At 50.0% G+C, this 20,415-nt stretch overlaps 1 protein-coding gene across 1 annotated transcript in view; it reads right to left on the reverse strand.

Moving 5' to 3' along the window:
* The window catches only part of svep1 (sushi, von Willebrand factor type A, EGF and pentraxin domain containing 1), a 38,358-nt gene extending 20,452 nt beyond the window's left edge, over positions 1–17,906 (reverse strand). Inside the window, exons 1-11 of the mRNA XM_060035765.1 lie at positions 17,772–17,906; positions 14,234–14,434; positions 11,803–11,997; positions 9,149–9,267; positions 8,736–8,865; positions 6,440–6,550; positions 4,310–4,441; positions 3,559–3,750; positions 1,157–1,278; positions 965–1,067; positions 318–521 (exon numbers count right to left, since the gene is read on the reverse strand). Coding sequence (XP_059891748.1) covers positions 318–521; positions 965–1,067; positions 1,157–1,278; positions 3,559–3,750; positions 4,310–4,441; positions 6,440–6,550; positions 8,736–8,865; positions 9,149–9,267; positions 11,803–11,997; positions 14,234–14,393 — 1,468 coding nt within the window. The 5' untranslated portion in view covers positions 14,394–14,434; positions 17,772–17,906. The remainder of the gene's footprint in view (positions 1–317; positions 522–964; positions 1,068–1,156; positions 1,279–3,558; positions 3,751–4,309; positions 4,442–6,439; positions 6,551–8,735; positions 8,866–9,148; positions 9,268–11,802; positions 11,998–14,233; positions 14,435–17,771) is intronic.
* Between the last annotated feature and the right edge of the window lie 2,509 nt (positions 17,907–20,415).

The raw sequence follows: 20,415 nt of genomic DNA on the forward strand, positions 1-20,415 counted from the left end.
AGGCGCTGTTTGGGAATTTAAAACCACCAATAAATTAAAAAAATATTAAATCCATGTACCCATGAACACCATGAAGGACGGCCTAATGGCAGTGGTTATCCCTTTGCACTTGTTACGAGTTATTGTATGGTTTGGCTTGTTGGTTCGATTAGGCCTGTGTAGTAAGTAATCAATAAGTAAACTAAAAACAACATTCTTTTTATTGTGAGGGAAGGGGTGGAAAGTGGAAAGATCCCCTTTTTTCTCAGGGAATGGGAGAGGGCCAGTCGATAGCTCAGAGGTCGGCCGAGGCATGAACCCTGGTAGAATCCCCTTACCGGTGATGTTGAAGAAGATCTGGATCTTCTGGTCCCGGGTGGGCCTGCGGATCCGCCGGCCCTGTCTCTTGGTGCGGAGGCGGGCGGGGGCCCTCCTCTCCTGGGACCGGGGGGGACGGCTGTCCAAGGCGTAGCCCGAGTCAAAGTAGGTGTAGTCCGGGGAGCCCTGGGGGGCCGTGCCGGTGCCCCACCCCCCCGCCGGCCCTGAGAGAGCCAGGATGGACGGGAGGAGAGGGGGAGACGCCGGATGGGGGGAGGGAGGGAGGGAGGGAGGGAGGGAGGGAGGGAAAGACACACCGAAGGGAGGCGAGAGGAGGGAGAGGGAGAGAGAGGGCAGAAGGTAGGGAGAGAAGGATAGGGAGAGGAGAGGGACAGAGGAGGGAGACACCAGGGGACAGGAGGGGGGAGGTCAGGGGGAGGGAGACACCATGGGGGAGAGACGGAGAGAGGAGACGGAAGGGGGAAAGTAGGGGAAGGAGAAAAAGGTTAGCATGGGGTTGGGGATCATGTGAGGTGAATACAGAGTGGCGTATGCACACGCAGACCGACAGACAGAGGATAAGCCCTTGTGCAGACAATCGGTGTACATACAGACGGTACAGACAGCCAATGAGACAGAGCATGCGCATCGAGACGGACAGCGCTACCTATGGCGAATCCGTTGTCATAGTCGTAGTTGTACTCCAGACACTGTCCCTGGGAGTTCACCTCCAGCTTACAAACGTCCTCGCTCTCACACAGGTGGGGGAGCTGTGGGACAACACACATCAACACGGAGTATGTGGATGTGTGGCTGTGTGTGTGTGTGTGTGCTTATGTGTCCGTGCGTGCGTGCTCACCAGGACTTTGAGCTTGATGTTGAACTCCCCGGTGAAGGTCTTGAGCAGGTCCAGGTCGTCGCAGCGCGAGGCCTTGAACAGCATCTCAAAGGGCTTCAGGCCGTTGTTCGCCACGCGGTTCACTGGGGGAGGAAACAACAGCGCAGGGGGGTTACAGCGTTATCACTGGGGAGGAAACAACAGCTCAGGGTTACAGCGTTATCACTGGGGAGGAAACAACAGCGCAGGGTTACAGCGTTATCACTGGGGAGGAAACAACAGCTCAGGGTTACAGCGTTATCACTGGGGAGGAAACAACAGCGCAGGGTTACAGCGTTATCACTGGGGAGGAAACAACAGCTCAGGGTCACAGCGTTATCTCACTGGGGGAGGAAACAACAGCGCAGGGTTACAGCGTTATCACTGGGGAGGAAACAACAGCTCAGGGTTACAGCGTTATCACTGGGGGAGGAAACAACAGCTCAGGGTTACAGCGTTATCACTGGGGAGGAAACAACAGCGCAGGGTCACAGCGTTATCACTGGGGGAGGAAACAACAGCGCAGGGTTACAGCGTTATCACTGGGGGAGGAAACAACAGCGCAGGGTTACAGCGTTATCACTGGGGGAGGAAACAACAGCGCAGGGTTACAGCGTTATCACTGGGGGAGGAAACAACAGCGCAGGGTCACAGCGTTATCACTGGGGGAGGAAACAACAGCGCAGGGTTACAGCGTTATCACTGGGGAGGAAACAACAGCTCAGGGTTACAGCGTTATCACTGGGGACGAAACAACAGCGCAGGGTTACAGCGTTATCACTGGGGAGGAAACAACAGCGCAGGGTTACAGCGTTATCACTGGGGGAGGAAACAACAGCGCAGGGTCACAGCGTTATCACTGGGGAGGAAACAACAGCGCAGGGTCACAGCGTTATCACTGGGGAGGAAACAACAGCTCAGGGTTACAGCGTTATCACTGGGGAGGAAACAACAGCTCAGGGTCACAGCGTTATCACTGGGGAGGAAACAACAGCGCAGGGTTACAGCGTTATCACTGGGGGAGGAAACAACAGCGCAGGGTTACAGCGTTATCACTGGGGGAGGAAACAACAGCGCAGGGTTACAGCGTTATCACTGGGGAGGAAACAACAGCGCAGGGTTACAGCGTTATCACTGGGGAGGAAACAACAGCTCAGGGTTACAGCGTTATCACTGGGGAGGAAACAACAGCGCAGGGTTACAGCGTTATCACTGGGGAGGAAACAACAGCTCAGGGTTACAGCGTTATCACTGGGGAGGAAACAACAGCGCAGGGTTACAGCGTTATCACTGGGGAGGAAACAACAGCTCAGGGTTACAGCGTTATCACTGGGGAGGAAACAACAGCGCAGGGTTACAGCGTTATCACTGGGGAGGAAACAACAGCTCAGGGTCACAGCGTTATCTCACTGGGGGAGGAAACAACAGCGCAGGGTTACAGCGTTATCACTGGGGAGGAAACAACAGCTCAGGGTTACAGCGTTATCACTGGGGGAGGAAACAACAGCTCAGGGTTACAGCGTTATCACTGGGGAGGAAACAACAGCGCAGGGTCACAGCGTTATCACTGGGGGAGGAAACAACAGCGCAGGGTTACAGCGTTATCACTGGGGGAGGAAACAACAGCGCAGGGTTACAGCGTTATCACTGGGGGAGGAAACAACAGCGCAGGGTTACAGCGTTATCACTGGGGGAGGAAACAACAGCGCAGGGTCACAGCGTTATCACTGGGGGAGGAAACAACAGCGCAGGGTTACAGCGTTATCACTGGGGAGGAAACAACAGCTCAGGGTTACAGCGTTATCACTGGGGACGAAACAACAGCGCAGGGTTACAGCGTTATCACTGGGGAGGAAACAACAGCGCAGGGTTACAGCGTTATCACTGGGGGAGGAAACAACAGCGCAGGGTCACAGCGTTATCACTGGGGAGGAAACAACAGCGCAGGGTCACAGCGTTATCACTGGGGAGGAAACAACAGCTCAGGGTTACAGCGTTATCACTGGGGAGGAAACAACAGCTCAGGGTCACAGCGTTATCACTGGGGAGGAAACAACAGCGCAGGGTTACAGCGTTATCACTGGGGAGGAAACAACAGCTCAGGGTTACAGCGTTATCTCACTGGGGGAGGAAACAACAGCTCAGGGTCACAGCGTTATCACTGGGGAAGTAAGTGCACAAACGTTTGGACCGTTGAAACGTAAAAGAAAAACAAAGCTTCCTTGTTTCCTGGAGAAAGCGATGTTCAATACATTTCATAAATAAGAATTGTCAAACATTGAACAATTATAAACTGATTGTATAAATGGCAGATAAAAAAAAACAAAGGGCCGAAACCAGCTGAACAGGTGGGAAACGTTTGGTTTGAAAGCAGACACACTCACGGGAGCAGTCGGGGCGGTCCGAGGACGTGGCCGGCAGCCACACGCCGTCGTAGGCGCACGAGTAGCTGTGGACCGCGTCCTGGGCGAAGTTGTAGCCCTCCTTGCAGCGCAGCACGCAGTTCACGGCCTCCTCCTCCTCCACGCACACAAACTCCCCGTTGACGGGGACGTAGGGCTGGCTGCAGTCCGTCCCTGTGCACCACAGGAAACACGCCCCGGGAAAGATGTGTTGTTTTAGCTTTATTTAAATGATGAATGAGCAGGGACCATGGGAGTAAACGAGCTAGCTAGCAGGTTAAAGGTGACATATTATACCATAGATATACATAGAACACTCGATGTCTTACGGCGGCGTCTGGAACGTCAGCAAAGGCGGCCATCTTACCACAGGCAAGCTTTCTGGTGGAATCTGTGGTCAGTCAGTTATCTGCAAAAACGCTAATACTCTAGTGTTCTATTTATATCTATGTATTCTACAACCAGGTGTGAGTGTGATTAGCCGTAACAAGCCATTTAGACAAAATCGGCCTCTTCTGACATCAAAAGTGGGCGTGTCCACCTAGATGTGTGACGGATAGACGAGCGACGTTGGTGGTAGACTGATCCATCCAGCACAGATCTAGGTGGACACGCCCACTTGTGATGTCAGAAGAGGCAGATTTTCAAAACAGCTTGTAACGGCTAATCCCACTCACACCTGGTGGTATGACATGTCACCTTTAAGGCGCTAGTCTTGAGCGGCTGGCGTTACCTTGGACGGTGATGGTGAGGTCACATGTGCGGTTGTTACCCGCCACGTCGGTGGCCGTGTAGCGCACCAGGGTTTCCCCCACGGGGAATAGTGACCCGGGGGTGTGGCTGCCCGTCACCACTATGCGACCACCTGGAGGAAGGGGGGGGGGGGGGGGGGGGGGAGAGACAGATCATGGATTGGTTTGCGAGCCATGGTAAGCACAGAAATATGTTGGAGCACACTACTTCCTATTCAAACGGAATAGGTCATGTTATATAAAAAATAACTGAACATTTAGCCCAGAGTAGACAGATTACAATACATGGATATAAAAAAAGTTGAAAGGCTTAACTACAAAAGTCAAACACGGAATCAGAGCATACAAAGAATCAGACAAAAAAAGTCAGGTAAAGTTTGTCAGCACGGTAACCACTGCAGCCACTTATAGGTCTGTTTAGAGATTAGGTGAATGCATTTCTTCAACTGTCCTGCTGGGGGCAGTGTTGTTGGCTAAATGGCAGATGACAGGCAAAAGGAGTGGTCTCTCTTTAATCATGGCGGTGATGATGTATCACTGTTGTTTCAGTGGGATCAGCTGACGGAGAATGGAAACGATGCGTCTAAACATCCCAGACAATAGAGAATGTGTGTGTAAGTGTGTGTGTCTTTGTGTGTGTGTGTGTGTGTGTGTGTGTCTGTGTGTTCCTGTTTGGCACGGACCCTAGAATTTTGCATAATAGCCCTTTATGAGAGCAGAGAGCGAAAGTGACACATAACGTAAGGCAGACAATAAACGAGAGTTAGGAACATAAAAAAAAATGGCACACAGTGGAGGAAAGAGCAAAATAAAAACAGAAAGGAACCGGCTGGTGCCTCATGTGACGAGGAAGAGAAAGAAAAAAGGGCGTGCGACCTTTCATCTCAGTGCAGTCCCTGCCCTCGTTCTCCTCTTCCCTCCACCATTATAAACACATCCAGGAGCATGGGGCCTTTCCAACAGTGCTGACACACGTCTGGCCCCGCTGGAACCTACTGTCTGCGTGAGTGTGTGTGTGTGTGTGTGTGTGTGTGTGTGTGTGTGTGTGTGTGTGTGTGTGTGTGTGCTATAAATAGCCTGGGGCATCAGGGTGTAGGCCTGGAAAAACAAAACACTGACGTGGACGTTGCACGCAGCTGACGTGTTGTGGCCCCGGAGACCGCCCGCAAGACTCTGTTATTACACCCACTTGTGTGTGTGTGTGTGTGTGTGTGTGTGTGTGTGTGTGTGTGTGTGTGTGTGTGTGTGTGTGTGTGTGTGTGTGTGTGTGTGTGTGTGTGTGTGTGCTTGTGTGTAATATTTGTAAACTCCGGTGCAACTACTGCATAAAGTCAGGTGAGAAAAAAAATAATGTTTCGGTAATTGCAATAGTTGTCAATATAACGGTATGTGTGTGTGTGTGTTTGTGTATGCACTGGCTGGTCTCCAACACCATAACTGCACCCTGTGACTGTTTTTGAAGTGTGCTTGTAAATGGTAAAATACATGTTATGTGTTTTTTTGTACTTCACTTTACAGCTTTAGTTTAGTTTCAGTAATGGTCTCAAGTCACAGCGAATTAAATCAATGGTATTATTTTAGTTTCCCATAATCATTTCGGGAAAACACAGCTTTTAAGTGTTTTTGTAATATATTCGATTCAATGCAAACCCAAGGAAAGTTTGGTCACAAGATTGCCAACATCGGTCAGAATAACACTCACAACAAATAAAGTATCAAATATAGTACAACTTAAACAGAAGATTTTCACATAAAGCTAAAGCCAAGAAGAGCAGAGGAAGAGGAAGAGCTGAGGAAGAGGAAGGAAAAGAAGGCGGCATGGGAAGGCAAGAGTAAAGGAGATGAAAAGAGAGAAAAGGAAAGAAAGGAATGAGAGAAGAGGAGAGGAGAGGAGAGGAGAGGAGAGGAGAGGAGAGGAGAGAAGAGGATAGGAGAGGAGAGGAGAGGAGAGGAGAGGAGAGGAGAGGAGAGGAGAGGAGAGGAGAGGAGAGGATAAGAGAGTACAGGTGGGAGAGGAGACTAGAGGAGAAGAGAGGCCAGGCGAGGACAGGAGAAGAGAGGAGAGGAGATCTGATGTCTGGAAAGACAGAGAGGTGGAGGGGCAGACATACCTGAGTTGTCGGAAAACTGCGGCACCTCCCACCTCACCACCGCCGCCTCTGAGTCTGTGGCCTGCACCATGGGCGGGGACCTGCACCTGTCAATCACTGGGGGCTCCGTATCTAGGGAACCAGAGAGGGGGCGGGGGCGGGGGGGAGGGGGGCAGAGAGGGAGAGAAAGCGTCAGCCTGGGTATGACCGCCAGACATGATCAATCGAGACCATACAGGCCGAATTGCGAGGCGTAATGTTCATCGTCAGAGAGTTTAAGAACTGTTGCACACGGCCGACATTAAAGTTCCCTCAGCAGTGCTTCATCACGAGCCGCCGGGGTTTGGGAACAACCCCAAAGCATGCCGCCTCTCGACCTCCTGCTGCACCTCGTTGAAGAGGACTCCGGAAGAAAAGAGAAGAAGAATTGGGAAAAGACAGCGGTTGCGCAATCATGCCCGGATTTGAACTTGGAGTTTCGGGGGGGGGGGGGGGGGGGGGTTGCACGATCGGGCCCGACGATGGCGTGTCAGAGGGGCACCGCGCGAACACATGCTACCGATAAAAGCCCCGGGGCCGTTCCGAGCGTGGCAGCAACATGTGGAACTGTTCATCGCTGCCACCCCCCCCCACCCACCCCCAAACCGTGCGCTCCTTCCTCCACCTTCCCCTCCGCATGGCACGCGTTATCGGACGCATTAGCCAAAACCCTGAGTCGCTTTTTGGTGGAAACGCGAGTGGCTGTCTAGCGTCTGTCCACCGTCCGATCGACCGCTGTCGACTTGCGTTATTGGCACGTGCACCCTGCGAGGGTAATGGCCGAGCAGACGGTTGCGATGCCGTCGCGTTGGTGGTGGTCGGGACGATTATCTGAGCTAGTACGGAAAAGCCCTGTGCTGCAGCTGCACCCCGACTGCACGAATGTTGTCGGAACAACTTAAGCGTCGAGTTCTCTCTCTTCTCTCTGTGGTTGTCTCTCTCTCTCCCTCTCTCTCTCTCCCTCTCTCTTCTCTCTGTGGTTATGTCTCTCTCACTCCCTCTCTCTCTCTCCCTCTCTCTCTCTCTCTGTGGTTATGTCTCTCTCTCTCCCTCTCTCTTCTCTCTCTCTCTCTAAGGCTACGTCTCTCTCTCTTGCGCTCGTTTTCGCTTCTCTATATTGCTATGTCTCTCTCTCGCTCTCTCTTCTCTCTCTCTCTAAGGCTATTCTCTCTCTGTTTCTTCACCATCTCTCTCTCTCCCCTGCGCCGGAAGGCCTCTCGTATCCGACACACCTGGATCCACTGAGAGAAGGAGAGTCCACTGTACGTGCATCTGTTTGCCGAGTGCCCCTGGCTCCCCGTGTGAGGGCCCCCGATGGGAGAGGTGCTGTAGTATGACCAGACGTTTAGCTATCTCGGCCCCAAACACTACCCCAGCGAGAGGAAGACCAGTAACAGTACCAGTCGACGGTCTCAGCGGAGCGCAGAGGACGGGGCCATTAGCATCGCCAGGTGAAACAACACAGAGGGGTCTATGTTTGTGTGTGTGGCGGTGAGTGTGTGTGGTGGCGCACACTTTGGTGCGGAATAATTGTTGATTTTGGAATTCAAATTCAAATTCCTTCTTGTGTTTGCTTAATTTTTGTTTCGGGGAGCCGTGATAGACTATGACACTACATAATGTACCCAATTTTCATTTTAAATCCAATTCTCCCCGGGTTTGACCCTGCTAAATCAATTCAACATGCCTTCCTGGCAGAACAGAATGAAAACAAAAGGCCCAAAGCCTCACTCTCACTGTGCCGTGTGTGTGTGTGTGTGTGTGTGTGTGTGTGTGTGTGTGTGTGTGTGTGTGTGTGTGTGTGTGTGTGTGTGTGTGTGTGTGTGTGTGTGTGTGTGTGTGTGTGTGTGCGTGTGTGTGTGCACACATGGAGTTTGCAACATTTGGGGTAGGGAATATCTAGTTATGCCCGAGGAACCCAATGATGCTGACCTCACTGCTAAGCACAACACAGCAGGCAGCTGGCGATATAAATCTAATCTACCTTCTTATTGGAATAAGGAGCTGGGGGAGAAGATAAGCCAGGCGATGTTCTGGACATTTCCCACGTCTCTTTCTTTCTCTCGGTCTCTCTATCCTGTTCATCCATTTCAAATTACCGACATCCTGGTAAAGTAAAAGGAGGTGCACGTGTGTGTGGGTGTTTGTGGGTGGGCTCACTCACTCACTCACTCACCCACCGTGGGTGAGTGAGTGTTTTTGTGAGTGTGCGTGCGTGTGTGTGTTTGTGCGAGTACGTGTGTGTGCATGTGTGTTTGAGTGTGTGTGTAGTGCGTACCGACGACGGTGACGGTGAAGGAACAGTTGGCCTGGTTGCCGGCGCGGTCGGTGGCGATGTAGGTGATGGTCTCCGTGCCGACGGGGAAGTACTGCGGAGGGGTGTAGATGGGCTTCACCTGCACCATCACCTGGGGGAGAGAGAGAGAGAGAGAGAGAGAGAGAGAGAGAGAGAGAGAGAGAGAGAGAGAGAGAGAGAGAGAGAGAGAGAGAATATTTCTGGGGATAGACTTTGGCAAGTGTGACATGGCTTTGCTCAATTTATGAAATCCCCCACCCCTCAATCCATCCATACATCTATCTATAGATCCATCCATCCATTTTTTTTTTATCCATACATCCATTTATTTATCCTTTCATCCATCTCTTTATCCATCAGCCCCCCCCCCCAATCTCATCCTGACGACCTCTGACCTCTAGCCCCGAGTTGTCCGTGGCGTTGGGAGCGTTCCAGCTGACGCTAGCCGTGATGCGCCGCTCGTCCGTGGCCGCCTCCACGTTCTCCGGACACTGCAACCTCGGGGGCTGGGAGTCTGGGTGCATCCCATAATAGAAATATCAATAATAATCACACGTTCACACAAACACACACAAGCACTGCATATCAATCTCCATTCATTCACTGGCCGCAGCCAGCACTCTGTTTTCTCCTTAAATGGTGAGCTGTGCTGTCATCTGACCTCTGACCTACCTAATTACATCCTGCATTAGACACTCATTATGGGTCTTTATGAATTTGGAGAAAGTGCACTTAAGTCCACTCCGCACCAAGCTACAAGAAGTCATGACCTCTCCCTCCCTCTCTCTCTCTCTCTCTTGCTCGCTCTCTCTGTGGACATTACCGCACATTGAGTGGGGCTCATCAGTGAGAGATCAAAGGTCACAGGAGTTATCTGGACGGCTGGAGATGGAAAACCCTGACCCCAAACACTCGCTGTCTCAGGCAGCGCTGGGGATTCCTCTTGGGTCAATAACCGGCTCACATAACAGGTCTGAGTGACGTCAGATATCGGTGGATACAGAGAGCAGCTGTCTGCTCCCCATGTATGTAACCTGCACTATTTCCGTTTTAATACTGATGTATTTATAGCGCTATCAATCTTAGACAACGGTGACTAGAGTGGACCAGAATAAAACGATTAAGAGAGAATAAATTGGCCGGACTCGCGTTTTATTCTCGAAGGACCTTTGCAGTTCAGTAAATAGTCGCAGTAAAATATTTACATTTTTATCTCCAGTCGGTAGATAGTTGTTTACGGTTTTCATATTTGATTTATACATGCAATGTTTGATTGATTGATTGGTTGTTTGATGGATATATTTTTGAACGATTGATTGATTTATTTGTTTTTTGAAGGATAGATTGTTTGATTGATTCGTTGTGTGATTGTCTGTTTGATTGACGGATTGAGTGATAGATAGATTGATTGGAAGGTTTAAAAAACAAACATTATATATGCTTACACATAAGGATAGATCTCTCTCTCCTATCTATGCTCCTTGATGAATGTAGTACACATAAATGAGTGTTGTACACTGAACAAGTAAATACTATATCTCATCCAACATCTTTCAAACATTTAATCTGTTTAAATCCAGTTTTAAAGACGACAAGTGTGTGCGTGTGCGTGTGTGTGTGTGTGTGTGTTGCGTAAGGAGACCCAGTGATACCATCTGGACCTGGATCGGACCCTCCTGAGAGACAGTGCCTCTCTTATGCACATCAACAGGCATCTGCCTTTTTTTTTTCTGAACAGGGGAGTGGGTTGGTGGGGGGGGGGGGGGAATAGCTGTCTGAGAGGGTCATCACCATTGGAACATGGAGAGGGACTGCGCCATCTTCTTATTTTGATTGTTGAAGAGTTTCCTTCGGTTCACGCATGCTTGTTTTGTCGACTTCCTACTGTGCTCATCATATTTGTCTGGATTATCTGGCTCTTCTTAACGTAACTCGTAACTCTAGGTCACGGCCTGTTATTTCTCACACTCAGTAAACTCTCTCTCTCTCTTGCTCTCTCTGTCCCTCTCTTGGGTTTCTCTCTGTTAGCTCACTCTCTATATGTTCCACTTTCTCCCTTTATAATCGCAGACACGAAGCAGTCCAGATTGTCCATAAAAAAAAAAATAAACATTGTAAAAGTGGAACACCAAACGGATGACTCATGCTACTTTTTCATTTGTCCTCCCCCTAGTCTCTCCGTCTCTGCCTCCCCTCTTCTCTCTCTTCAATTCCCCACTTTTTTTCATTTTTATGACACCTCCTGTCTCCATAGAACCATTCGCCGGCTCATTAGCCACCATTTCCTCATTGCCCCCGGCAGAGGAAGAGGAAGACGAAGAGGAGATGAAGGCGGAGAGAGAGCGGCGAGAGAGAGAGAGAGTTTGCTGGCCACCTGTTCCGGAGTGCCAGCCCCACCCCCATCGCCCACCACCACCCTTCACTCCGGGTCTGTGCACAGGCCCCGCGATGTTCAGACATGGTTTGAGTTAGACAAACCCAAAGAAAGAGACCGCCGACACAAGAATCAAGTTAGCCCCTTTCCCACAGTCCCCGAGCGGGGGGGGGAAGGAGAGGGAGGTAGGGAGGGGCATGGAAAGAAAGGTCCACGTCCAAAATGTCTCTGTCTCAGAGTCATCTCACTGTATCTCTCTGTCTCTGCTCTGTCTCTCCAACCCCATGCTTTTTCCACTTCCAGCTCTCCTGGCTTTTATTGTTCTGTTTTATTTGTCTGGCTACTCACAGACACAGGGAAACCTGCGGCGCATGGCGTGCACACATGCGCTTGCCGGGGAACATTTCAGGTGTTGAGAATCCAACACAGAGGAGGAAGGGATTATGGTCCTTGTTAAAATGTCCTCAAAAGGAGCGTTCGTTCTACTGACTGTGACAGGGGACACAGTTGACCACTGAAACCAATCTTAAGGAGGCCAAATGGTTCGGACTAGTGCGAGTCGTTCAGTGATCGGGGCTGAAAGCTTTAAAAACACACACACACACACACACACACACACACACACACACACACACACACACACACACACACATCTATACACACGGACACACATACCTGCGCAGGTGACGCTTTGGACATTAGCGCTCCAGTCACCGGTGCTCAGACACACCGCCCGCCTCCCGCCCTGGATGCGGTAACCTTGGCGACAGGTGGCTACGCAGATGGCGCCCTGGGCCATTGACCTCTTCCCACAGGCAGGGGGCGACAGCACGACGTTCCTCGGGACCACCATCATCGGACAACGCACTTCTGGAGGGAAGAAGACTAGACGAGGTGAGTTTTATTCAGTAGTCATTTATACACAAATTTATACACAAATTTACACTATTTATCTAAATAAATCTGGAACTTATATAATTTATCTCTTTAGGTAGATAAATGAATATGCAAAAAAGTCTGGTAGAGTTTAACATTACTATAGCATCATCTTAGCTTGACCCTATACAAGCTCAGCATGTTTGTCCTTGTAAGTGCCGAGAGTTGGAGAAAGGGGCCCTTATCTAAAGCAAGAGCATTTGGGTGAACCTCAGCAATGTCTGTCTTTATGCCATTGTGCGTGTTATAAAACTGCTTGAAGTGGACACGAATCAGACTGCGTGGCAACGAGAATCAAATAAAACGAAACAGCCGAAAGAAAGGCGCGGCCGCCGAACGCTTCTAAAACAAGAAGCCGCTTCCCCTTTTAAAGTAGGACTTTCCTCAAACACATGGCGTCATGCTCCTCTCAAAACCACTCTCTACCTCCCTCACTATCGTCAAATGTCCCCATCCTCCATCCATCAGAAGAGCATGAGGTCAGACCTGTTCACCGTTAATGTTGGGGAGTTAGGCACAACCCAGCAGGTCAACAAGGTCAAGATGGAACCCCCCAAAGACCTTCCAAGAGCGAGGGGCTCCCCTGGTTAGGTTAAGTAGGGTTTAAATGTGGTGACTCTGCAGACATACTGGTGTGCTAGGAACAGCAAACAGACAATTAGGAAATCGGAGGTGAAACTACCAATTTTCTGCAGGAATGTAATGTGGAAGCTGTGTGTGAAGGATGTGTGTGTATCGGTGTCTGTGTGTCGGTGTGTGTGTGTGTGTGTGTGTGTGTGTGTGTGTGTGTGTGTGTTTGTGTGTGTGTGTGTGTGTGTGTGTGTGTGTCTTCTCTGCAACAGGCAACAAAGCCTAGATGATGCGTTTATTGGCCCACTACAAGTAAACGATATAAACGAAGCAAGATGTTGCTGAAGATGAAGGAGAATTGAAGGACAAAATAAGAGTGAGAAAGAGAGAGAGAAAGAGAGGCAGAGCAAGAGGAAGCGAGAGAGAGAAGAGAGAGAACGGGAGAGAGAGAAAGCGACAGGAAGAGAGAGCGAGAGAGAGAAAGGGAGAGCGCAGAGAGAGGGAGGCCAGAGCTTGAAGGACAGGACAGGCTTGATCCACGAGGACTGAGTCACTGCAGGGCAGAGAACAGAAGCAGGAGATCTGCGGCGGAGCAACTTGAACAACTTGGACTTTGGTTCCGATATAATTGACCCATGGCGCTTCTCTGTGGCCAGTCTGAGTCTACAGAAATATTTTCACCCAACTAGCAGTTTTAAGAAGTGTGTGGGCATCCCCAAAATATGGGTTGCGTCGTAGTAACTGTAGTGTGTGTGTGTGTGTGTGTGTGTGTGTGTGTGTGTGTGTGTGTGTGTGTGTGTGTGTGTGTGTGTGTGTGTGTTTGAGTGTGTGTTTGTGCGCGCATGTGTGTGCTCAAGGGTACTTATTAGTTTAAAAATGTTGCTCAAACTACTATGTTCTGTTCTTACTCGGCTCCAACAAAACATTATGCTGAGGGCCAATGTCCTGAAGACACGTTTTACAGAAATACTCTTAAAGTTTTCAGGTAAATAGCTTTTCTTTTACAGCCCCTGGCTGGTAGCTCCTGATATATCATCTACGCCCACTAGACAGACATTTATTAGCAGACGCTAAACAGATAGCAGGCCTGTTTGTGTGTGTGTGTGTGTGTGTGTGTGTGTGTGTGTGTGTGTGTGTGTGGGAGAATGATTGCAAAAGTAGACTTTCCTGGTGCCCATTTCCCAGGATGTATTAGAAACAGTAACGTTTTATAAAATCAAGGACTACATTTAAGTTCACAGCTAGAAATGGTTAAGTCGATGCAAAAATTCAGGTATTTGTTTAAAGATGGCCGTTTCGGCTAACTTGTTCAATTCAGGGTAATGCAGGGTAATGATCTGTCAGGAGGAAAGCACTGCATCATGGGAAATAATCCCCAGGTCTGCGTCGTTGCATGCAACCATTGGAGCACAAATAGCCAGAGCATGGCTATTTGTGTATGTGTGTGTGTGTGTGTGTGTGTGTGTGTGTGTGTGTGTGTGTGTGTGTGTGTGTGTGTGTGTGTGTGTGTGTGTGTGTGTGTGTGTGTGTGTGTGTGTAGGTCAGGCGGAGAGTGTGTGTGGGGGGGGGGGGGGGGTCTATGTAGTCCTTGAAGGCTTACCCACACACCGAGGTTGGGGTCCGCTCCACAGGGAGTCGGCCAGGCAGGTGAGCCGGCTGTCCCCCTCCAGACGGTAGCCCCGCTCGCACCCCGCCGTGCACTCCGCCCTGTAGGGGGCGCCACCGCCGCCACCGCCACCTCCTTCCTCGGTGCACCTCATGTGGCCATGCTGCGGCCGGCTGAGCGGGGGGCAGGAGCGCACTGGAGGTCCGAGAAGAATCCCCCAAAAAAAGGACGAAGAAGAAAAGAAACGTTTTTGCGACGTCACAAATATCCGATTTTGCGTCTAATGAGCAGAAGTCGTAGATGGGGGGAAGATGTAGGGTATACATGTTGTACATGTAAGGGGGGAGTCGAGGCTTTATGGTTGTTGAGTTTGTTCAGGGGAGAGGGTTAGGGTGAGTTTAATTTCCGCCGGATTGTGTGTCATATTGCCTCGGAGACGACTAAATGAGGGCAGTGCGGAGTGCAATGCCGTCTATTATTTCACTTGTACTGTAGAAAAAATAAAAAATGATACAGAATTTAGAATTTACAGATTTAACCGAAAGATAAACTAAGAGCGAAAACAAACGACGGAAATTAATTCCTCAGAAATCTCACAAAACAATATTTCCGAACAGCATAAGATCCGATGTTAGTGAGTGTAAAAGGATAGATGTTTTCAGTTACCCCAAAAAGGTGTGGGGTATTTTAAGGGCACAAAGAACAAAACAGTCCAACAAATTAATGTTTTACCAAACAACCTTCAAAGTAATAGCGGTCTGGTTCAACCTGTTGGTTGAACCAGGTCGACCATATGGTCCAAACCTGCCTCTGTAAAGAGGTCAAAGGCAGATGGTCCGAAAGGCAGATTGGAACAGACAGGAAAATAAACTAAAACCAAAACACCTGTTAGAACGGCATTAGCAGGAGAAAATCAACTGCAGAGCGAGGCCAACATGTTCACATCAAAGCTACCTGCTGGGGCGTTTGTTCTGCTCTAACTGGAGTGCCAGAGGAGCGGAGCTTCCTACAGTTTCGTTGCCGCAGGAGGCCAATCAATAAGATACGAGACAGGGAGGTGTAATAAACGCCAAACATTTCATACGAAACGGCTACCGGCCCACACTTTAGTTAATCCTTGGGGATTAAACCCATGACCTTGTCCGACATTTTGGGATCCGGCCCCGAACTGAAACAAATGACTGCGTCGTGAAAGATGTCCACACCCTTTTTTCATTTTTTATCATCGGTCTAGAAAACGAACATCGAATTTGAAAATACTCAATCAGACACAGGGCATAATAAATCATATGCATGGAATGTGGCCGGCATAGCACTTTTAGGACTCCCTAATAACTCTCTCTTAAAACACTGAATGTATATGACTGTATATACGTTCTTGGTGTGAGCGTGTGTATGTGTGTGTGTGTGTGGGGGGGGGGGGGTCTGTCTGTTCCTCATTACACCAGGGGTCTGGGAAGGCGGCGTGGAGGATATAATTTCTCATCTTGCCACCCCTGGACAGACAGACACACACACACGCATACGCACATACACACACACGCACACACACAAACATGCCCTTACGAATCCCCCAGAGCTTGACGCAAGCTGGGAGGTCCCATTATTCACTGACAAGTCTCACTGTATGCGGGAAACTATAGATACACACACACACCCACACAAACGCGCACGCGCGAGTGCACGCGCACACACGCATACACATACACTGTAAGGCATGCAACCACAGTTATGCACTGTAAAGTCTTATTGTCTGGGTATCCATGTAACTCAGGGTTTGGCAAGAACATGGCTGGGAATTGGGATTTTGTTGTATTCGTTGAGGCTCTTCTGGGTTCACTTTTACTTTTTACAACTTTCACTTCTCACTGCACTGTAGCTTTTGATATTGGTTTGTTTAACCTTCTCTCTATCTCTCTCACATCATGACCCTGCATTCAAAACTCCATGAATCCTGTAGGAACAAGCCTTCCCTCACTGTCTCTCTCTCTCTTTTTTCCTAACGACTCTCTCTACCGCTCTCTCTTCCCAATCCCTCTCTTCCTATTGTCCCGCAAACCTTTCTCTCCCTTGACCCCAATCTTCCCAATTCTTCTCTTCCAATACCTCTCTCTCTCTCTCCCTCTTCCTCTCTTCCTATACCTTTCTCTCTCCCTCTTCCCCTCTTCCTATACCTTTCTCTCTCCCTCTTCCCCTCTTCCTATACCTCTCTCTCCCTCTTCCCCTCTTCCTATACCTCTCTCTCCCTCTTCCCCTCTTCCTATACCTCTCTCTCCCTCTTCCCCTCTTCCTATACCTCTCTCTCCCTCTCTCTTCCTCTCGTCCCATACCCCTCTCTCTCCCTCTTCCTCCTTTCCTATACCTCTCTCTCTCCCTCTTCCTCCCTTTCAATACCTCTCTCTCTCTCTCTTCCTCTCTTCCTATACCTCTCTCTCTCTTCCTCTCGTCCCATACCTCTCTCTCCCTCTTCCTCTTGTCCCATACCTCTCTCTCCCTCTTCCTCTTGTCCCATACCTCTCTCTCTTCCTCTCGTCCATACCCCCTCTCTCTCTCTCTCTCTCTCTCTCTCTCTCTCTTCCTCTCGTCCCATACCACTCTCTCTCTCCCTCTTCCTCTCTTCCTATACCCCTCTTCCTCTTCCTCTCTCTTCCCTAATGGCTCTGTGTCTCTCTCTATCGGTCTCTCTGTCTCTCCAGAGAGAGCGAGGAACAAGGGAGCCTCCTCCCGATGACCTCAGCGCACAGCCGCCGCACGCGACGCGCAGACATGTGGCCGGCCGCCGTCACCTCCGTTGTTTGTTGTTTCCCCCCCCCCCCCCCCCCCCACCCACCTTCTTGTTTTACAAGCCGTCTTAGCCACCGTACCCGAGAGAGGGTAACACGCGCTACCTCCCCTCTGTGCTGACGGAGCCCATTAGTGCGGATGCAAGCGTTTATTAGGACTCGGCCACATCAAGGGCTGGCAAATAGCAGCGGAACACTTTGATAGCCGCCCCGTGGATTTGATGACTATTGACTAACAATGGACGAGTGTGTGTGTAGGGGGGGGTGGGGGGGGGGGGGGGGTTGTTTATGTGTGTTTGTGTGTGTCTGTGTGTGTGTTTGTGGAGTGGGGGGGGGGGGGTAAGTGTGCATGTGTTTGTCTGTGAGATTGTGCGTGCGTGTTTGTGTGTGTGTTTGAGGGTGTTAAGTTCATGGGTGTGTGTGTGCGTGTGTGTGTGTGTGGTGTGTGTGTGTGTGTGTGTGTGTGTGTGTGTGTGTGTGTGTGTGTGTGTGTGTGTGTGTGTGTGTGTGTGTGTGTGTGTGTTTGTGTTATCTGTGTGTGTCTGTGTGTGTATGTGTGCGGATCACATTGGCACATTAAAAGTCAAGCTGAAAAGGGATCAAAAAAAAAAGGCATCAAGATCCTAGAATCTACCGTTGAACCCTCTCCACCATTAACTAATGCCCTGCACCCCCTAATCCCCCCCACCCCGGACTCGGCCTACCTCCATCACCAGTGCATCCCCCTCTCCCCCCCCCCCCCGCCTCACCCCTGCAGCTGGGCGTGGTCCCGGACCAGGCACCGTCCGCCTGGCACAGCCGGATGCCCGTGCCCTGGAGGTCGAAGCCGGGCAGACACTTGACGCCGCAGGCCGCGTCGTGGCGGTTGTTGCACGCGTTCTGGATGAAGAAGCCGTTGGCCGGGGGGGACAGCTTAGGACAATGCACCACTGGAGGAGGAGGAGGAAGAGGAGGAGGAGATTTAGGAGAGGAGGAGGAGGAGAAGGAGGAAGAGAAAGGGGAGAGGATGAGGAGAGTTTAGAACAGAAGAGAAGAGGTAGAAGGGGAAAAGAACGAAGGAAGCAGGAGAGGAGAGGAGAGGAGGATGAGGGAGTGAGAAGGAGAGGAGAGGAATAGCAGAGAAGGTTGAAGAGATGGAGGAGGAGGAGGAGGAGGAGGAGGAGGAGGAGGAGGAGGAGGAGGAGGAGGGAGAGGAGATGGAGGAGGGAAGAGAATATGAGGCGAGAGCAGATTAAAGCATTTTGGATAGATAGATGCAGACATGATCCATCTTTTGGCTCAATGACACACAGACAATCAGAGCCAAAAGGGCTTCGTAGAGATGATGTTAGCTTCTGCTGCTGCTGTTGTCTCCCTTTGGAACATGCTGTACACTTTCTCTTTCCTGACTCAAAAGCACAAAATGTTGTGACTCAAGCACTAAATTATTAGCTGTGTGTGTGTGTGTGTGTGTGTGTGTGTGTGTGTGTGTGTGTGTGTGTGTGTGTGTGTGTGTGTGTGTGTGTGTGTGTGTGTGTGTGTGTGTGTGTGTGTGTGTAACAACAACAGAACCAACTAAATTATTGTTGGCTGAACTCTTCAGCATCTCCAGTTCATGTTTCGCGGAAGAGGAGGGAGTGAGAGATTACTGGAAGAAGAATAAACTTCCATTGAATCACATAACTATTAAAGTAAATATAGATAAACTAACTTCCTAGCGAATTAACTAGCTCCCTTAGAATAATTATCCAACTAGGTCACTCATTACTAAATGTGTGCCTGCTATTTCTCCTTCCATCTGTCCAGCCATTCATCCATGCATCCACATCACCCCATCCACTCATTCACCTACCTCATCCATCAATCCACCTCATACATCCACCTCATTCACCTCATCCATCCACCTCATCCACTCATTCACCTACCTCATCCATCAATCCACCTCATACATCCACCTCATTCACCTCATCCATCCACCTCATCCACTCATTCACCTACCTCATCCATCAATCCACCTCATACATCCACCTCATTCACCTCATCCATCCACCTCATCCACTCATTCACCTACCTCATCCATCAATCCACCTCATACATCCACCTCATCCACCTCATCCATTCATTCACCTACCTCATCCATCAATCCACCTCATCCATCGACCTCATCCACTCATTCACCTACCTCATCCATCAATCCACCTCATACATCCACCTCATTCACCTCATCCATCCATCCACCTCATCCATTCATTCACCTACCTCATCCATCAATCCACCTCATACATCCACCTCATTCACCTCATCCATCCACCTCATCCATTCATTCACCTACCTCATCCATCAATCCACCTCATACATCCACCTCATTCACCTCATCCATCGACCTCATCCATTCATTCACCACATCTACCCATTCATCCACCCATCCACATCGTCCGTCCACCTCATTCACCTCATCCATTCATCCATCCACCTCATCCGTCCATCCATCCATCCGTCACATCTACCCATTCATCCACCCATCTGTCCTTTGCGTCTGTCACCTCCACCCACCTTGGCAGGCCAGGCCGACAGCCCTGTAGCCCGGCTGGCACACGCAGTCGGTGAGGGCGGTGCTTCCAGGCTGGGAGGTGTGCTGGGGGTCCGGGCAGGCCTGGCAGGTGCCCCGCCCCCCCGGGGTGACCTCTGGTTTGTAGGTGCCAGGCGGGCAAGCTGGGAGAGGGAGGGGGGGGGGGGAAGGGGACGAGGGGATAGAGATACCATGGGTCGTTAGTCACAGTCCTGCTAATCCCACACACACACACACACACACACACACACACACACACACACTCAAATTGTCTCAAATTTTACGCAATTTGTGAACACATTATCAAACAGATTATCACAAACACACACACAAAGCGCTAAGGGTTATTTACTGTATAAGGCCGCAAATAAATGGTCCATGGTCGTCAGAAGAGCAGGTGTCATGTGTGACTTTTAATGACTTTTCAGAAAGCATCCATCCGTTCAAGTGTCTCCAAACCATTTGACCGGAATCAATGAAGAAGTGTAGCAAATGGAAAGGTTCAACTACTCAATCGAACTGAATCTTCAGAGCTGGGGAAGTGCGTAGGTGTGTGTTATTTGTATTTTGCCATTACCCAGAAACAAACTGAAAAAGTTTACGAGCACGAAAATCCTATTTATGGTCGACGAGTATGCACACCTGGCATTCATCAAAGTGGGTCTTTGATCACCTGTGTGCACACACTCACACACACACACACACACACAAACACAAATATCGCAGGTACACACTTAACACGTGCAAACACACATCATAGAGTACACACATACACATGACATGAGTGCTAGTTATTCTAACAAATGTACCTATTGTTAGTGGCTTTGGGTAAAAGCGTCTGCTAA

Source organism: Gadus macrocephalus, chromosome 17 (genome assembly GCF_031168955.1).
Source record: "Gadus macrocephalus chromosome 17, ASM3116895v1".
Lineage (NCBI taxonomy): Eukaryota > Metazoa > Chordata > Actinopteri > Gadiformes > Gadidae > Gadus > Gadus macrocephalus.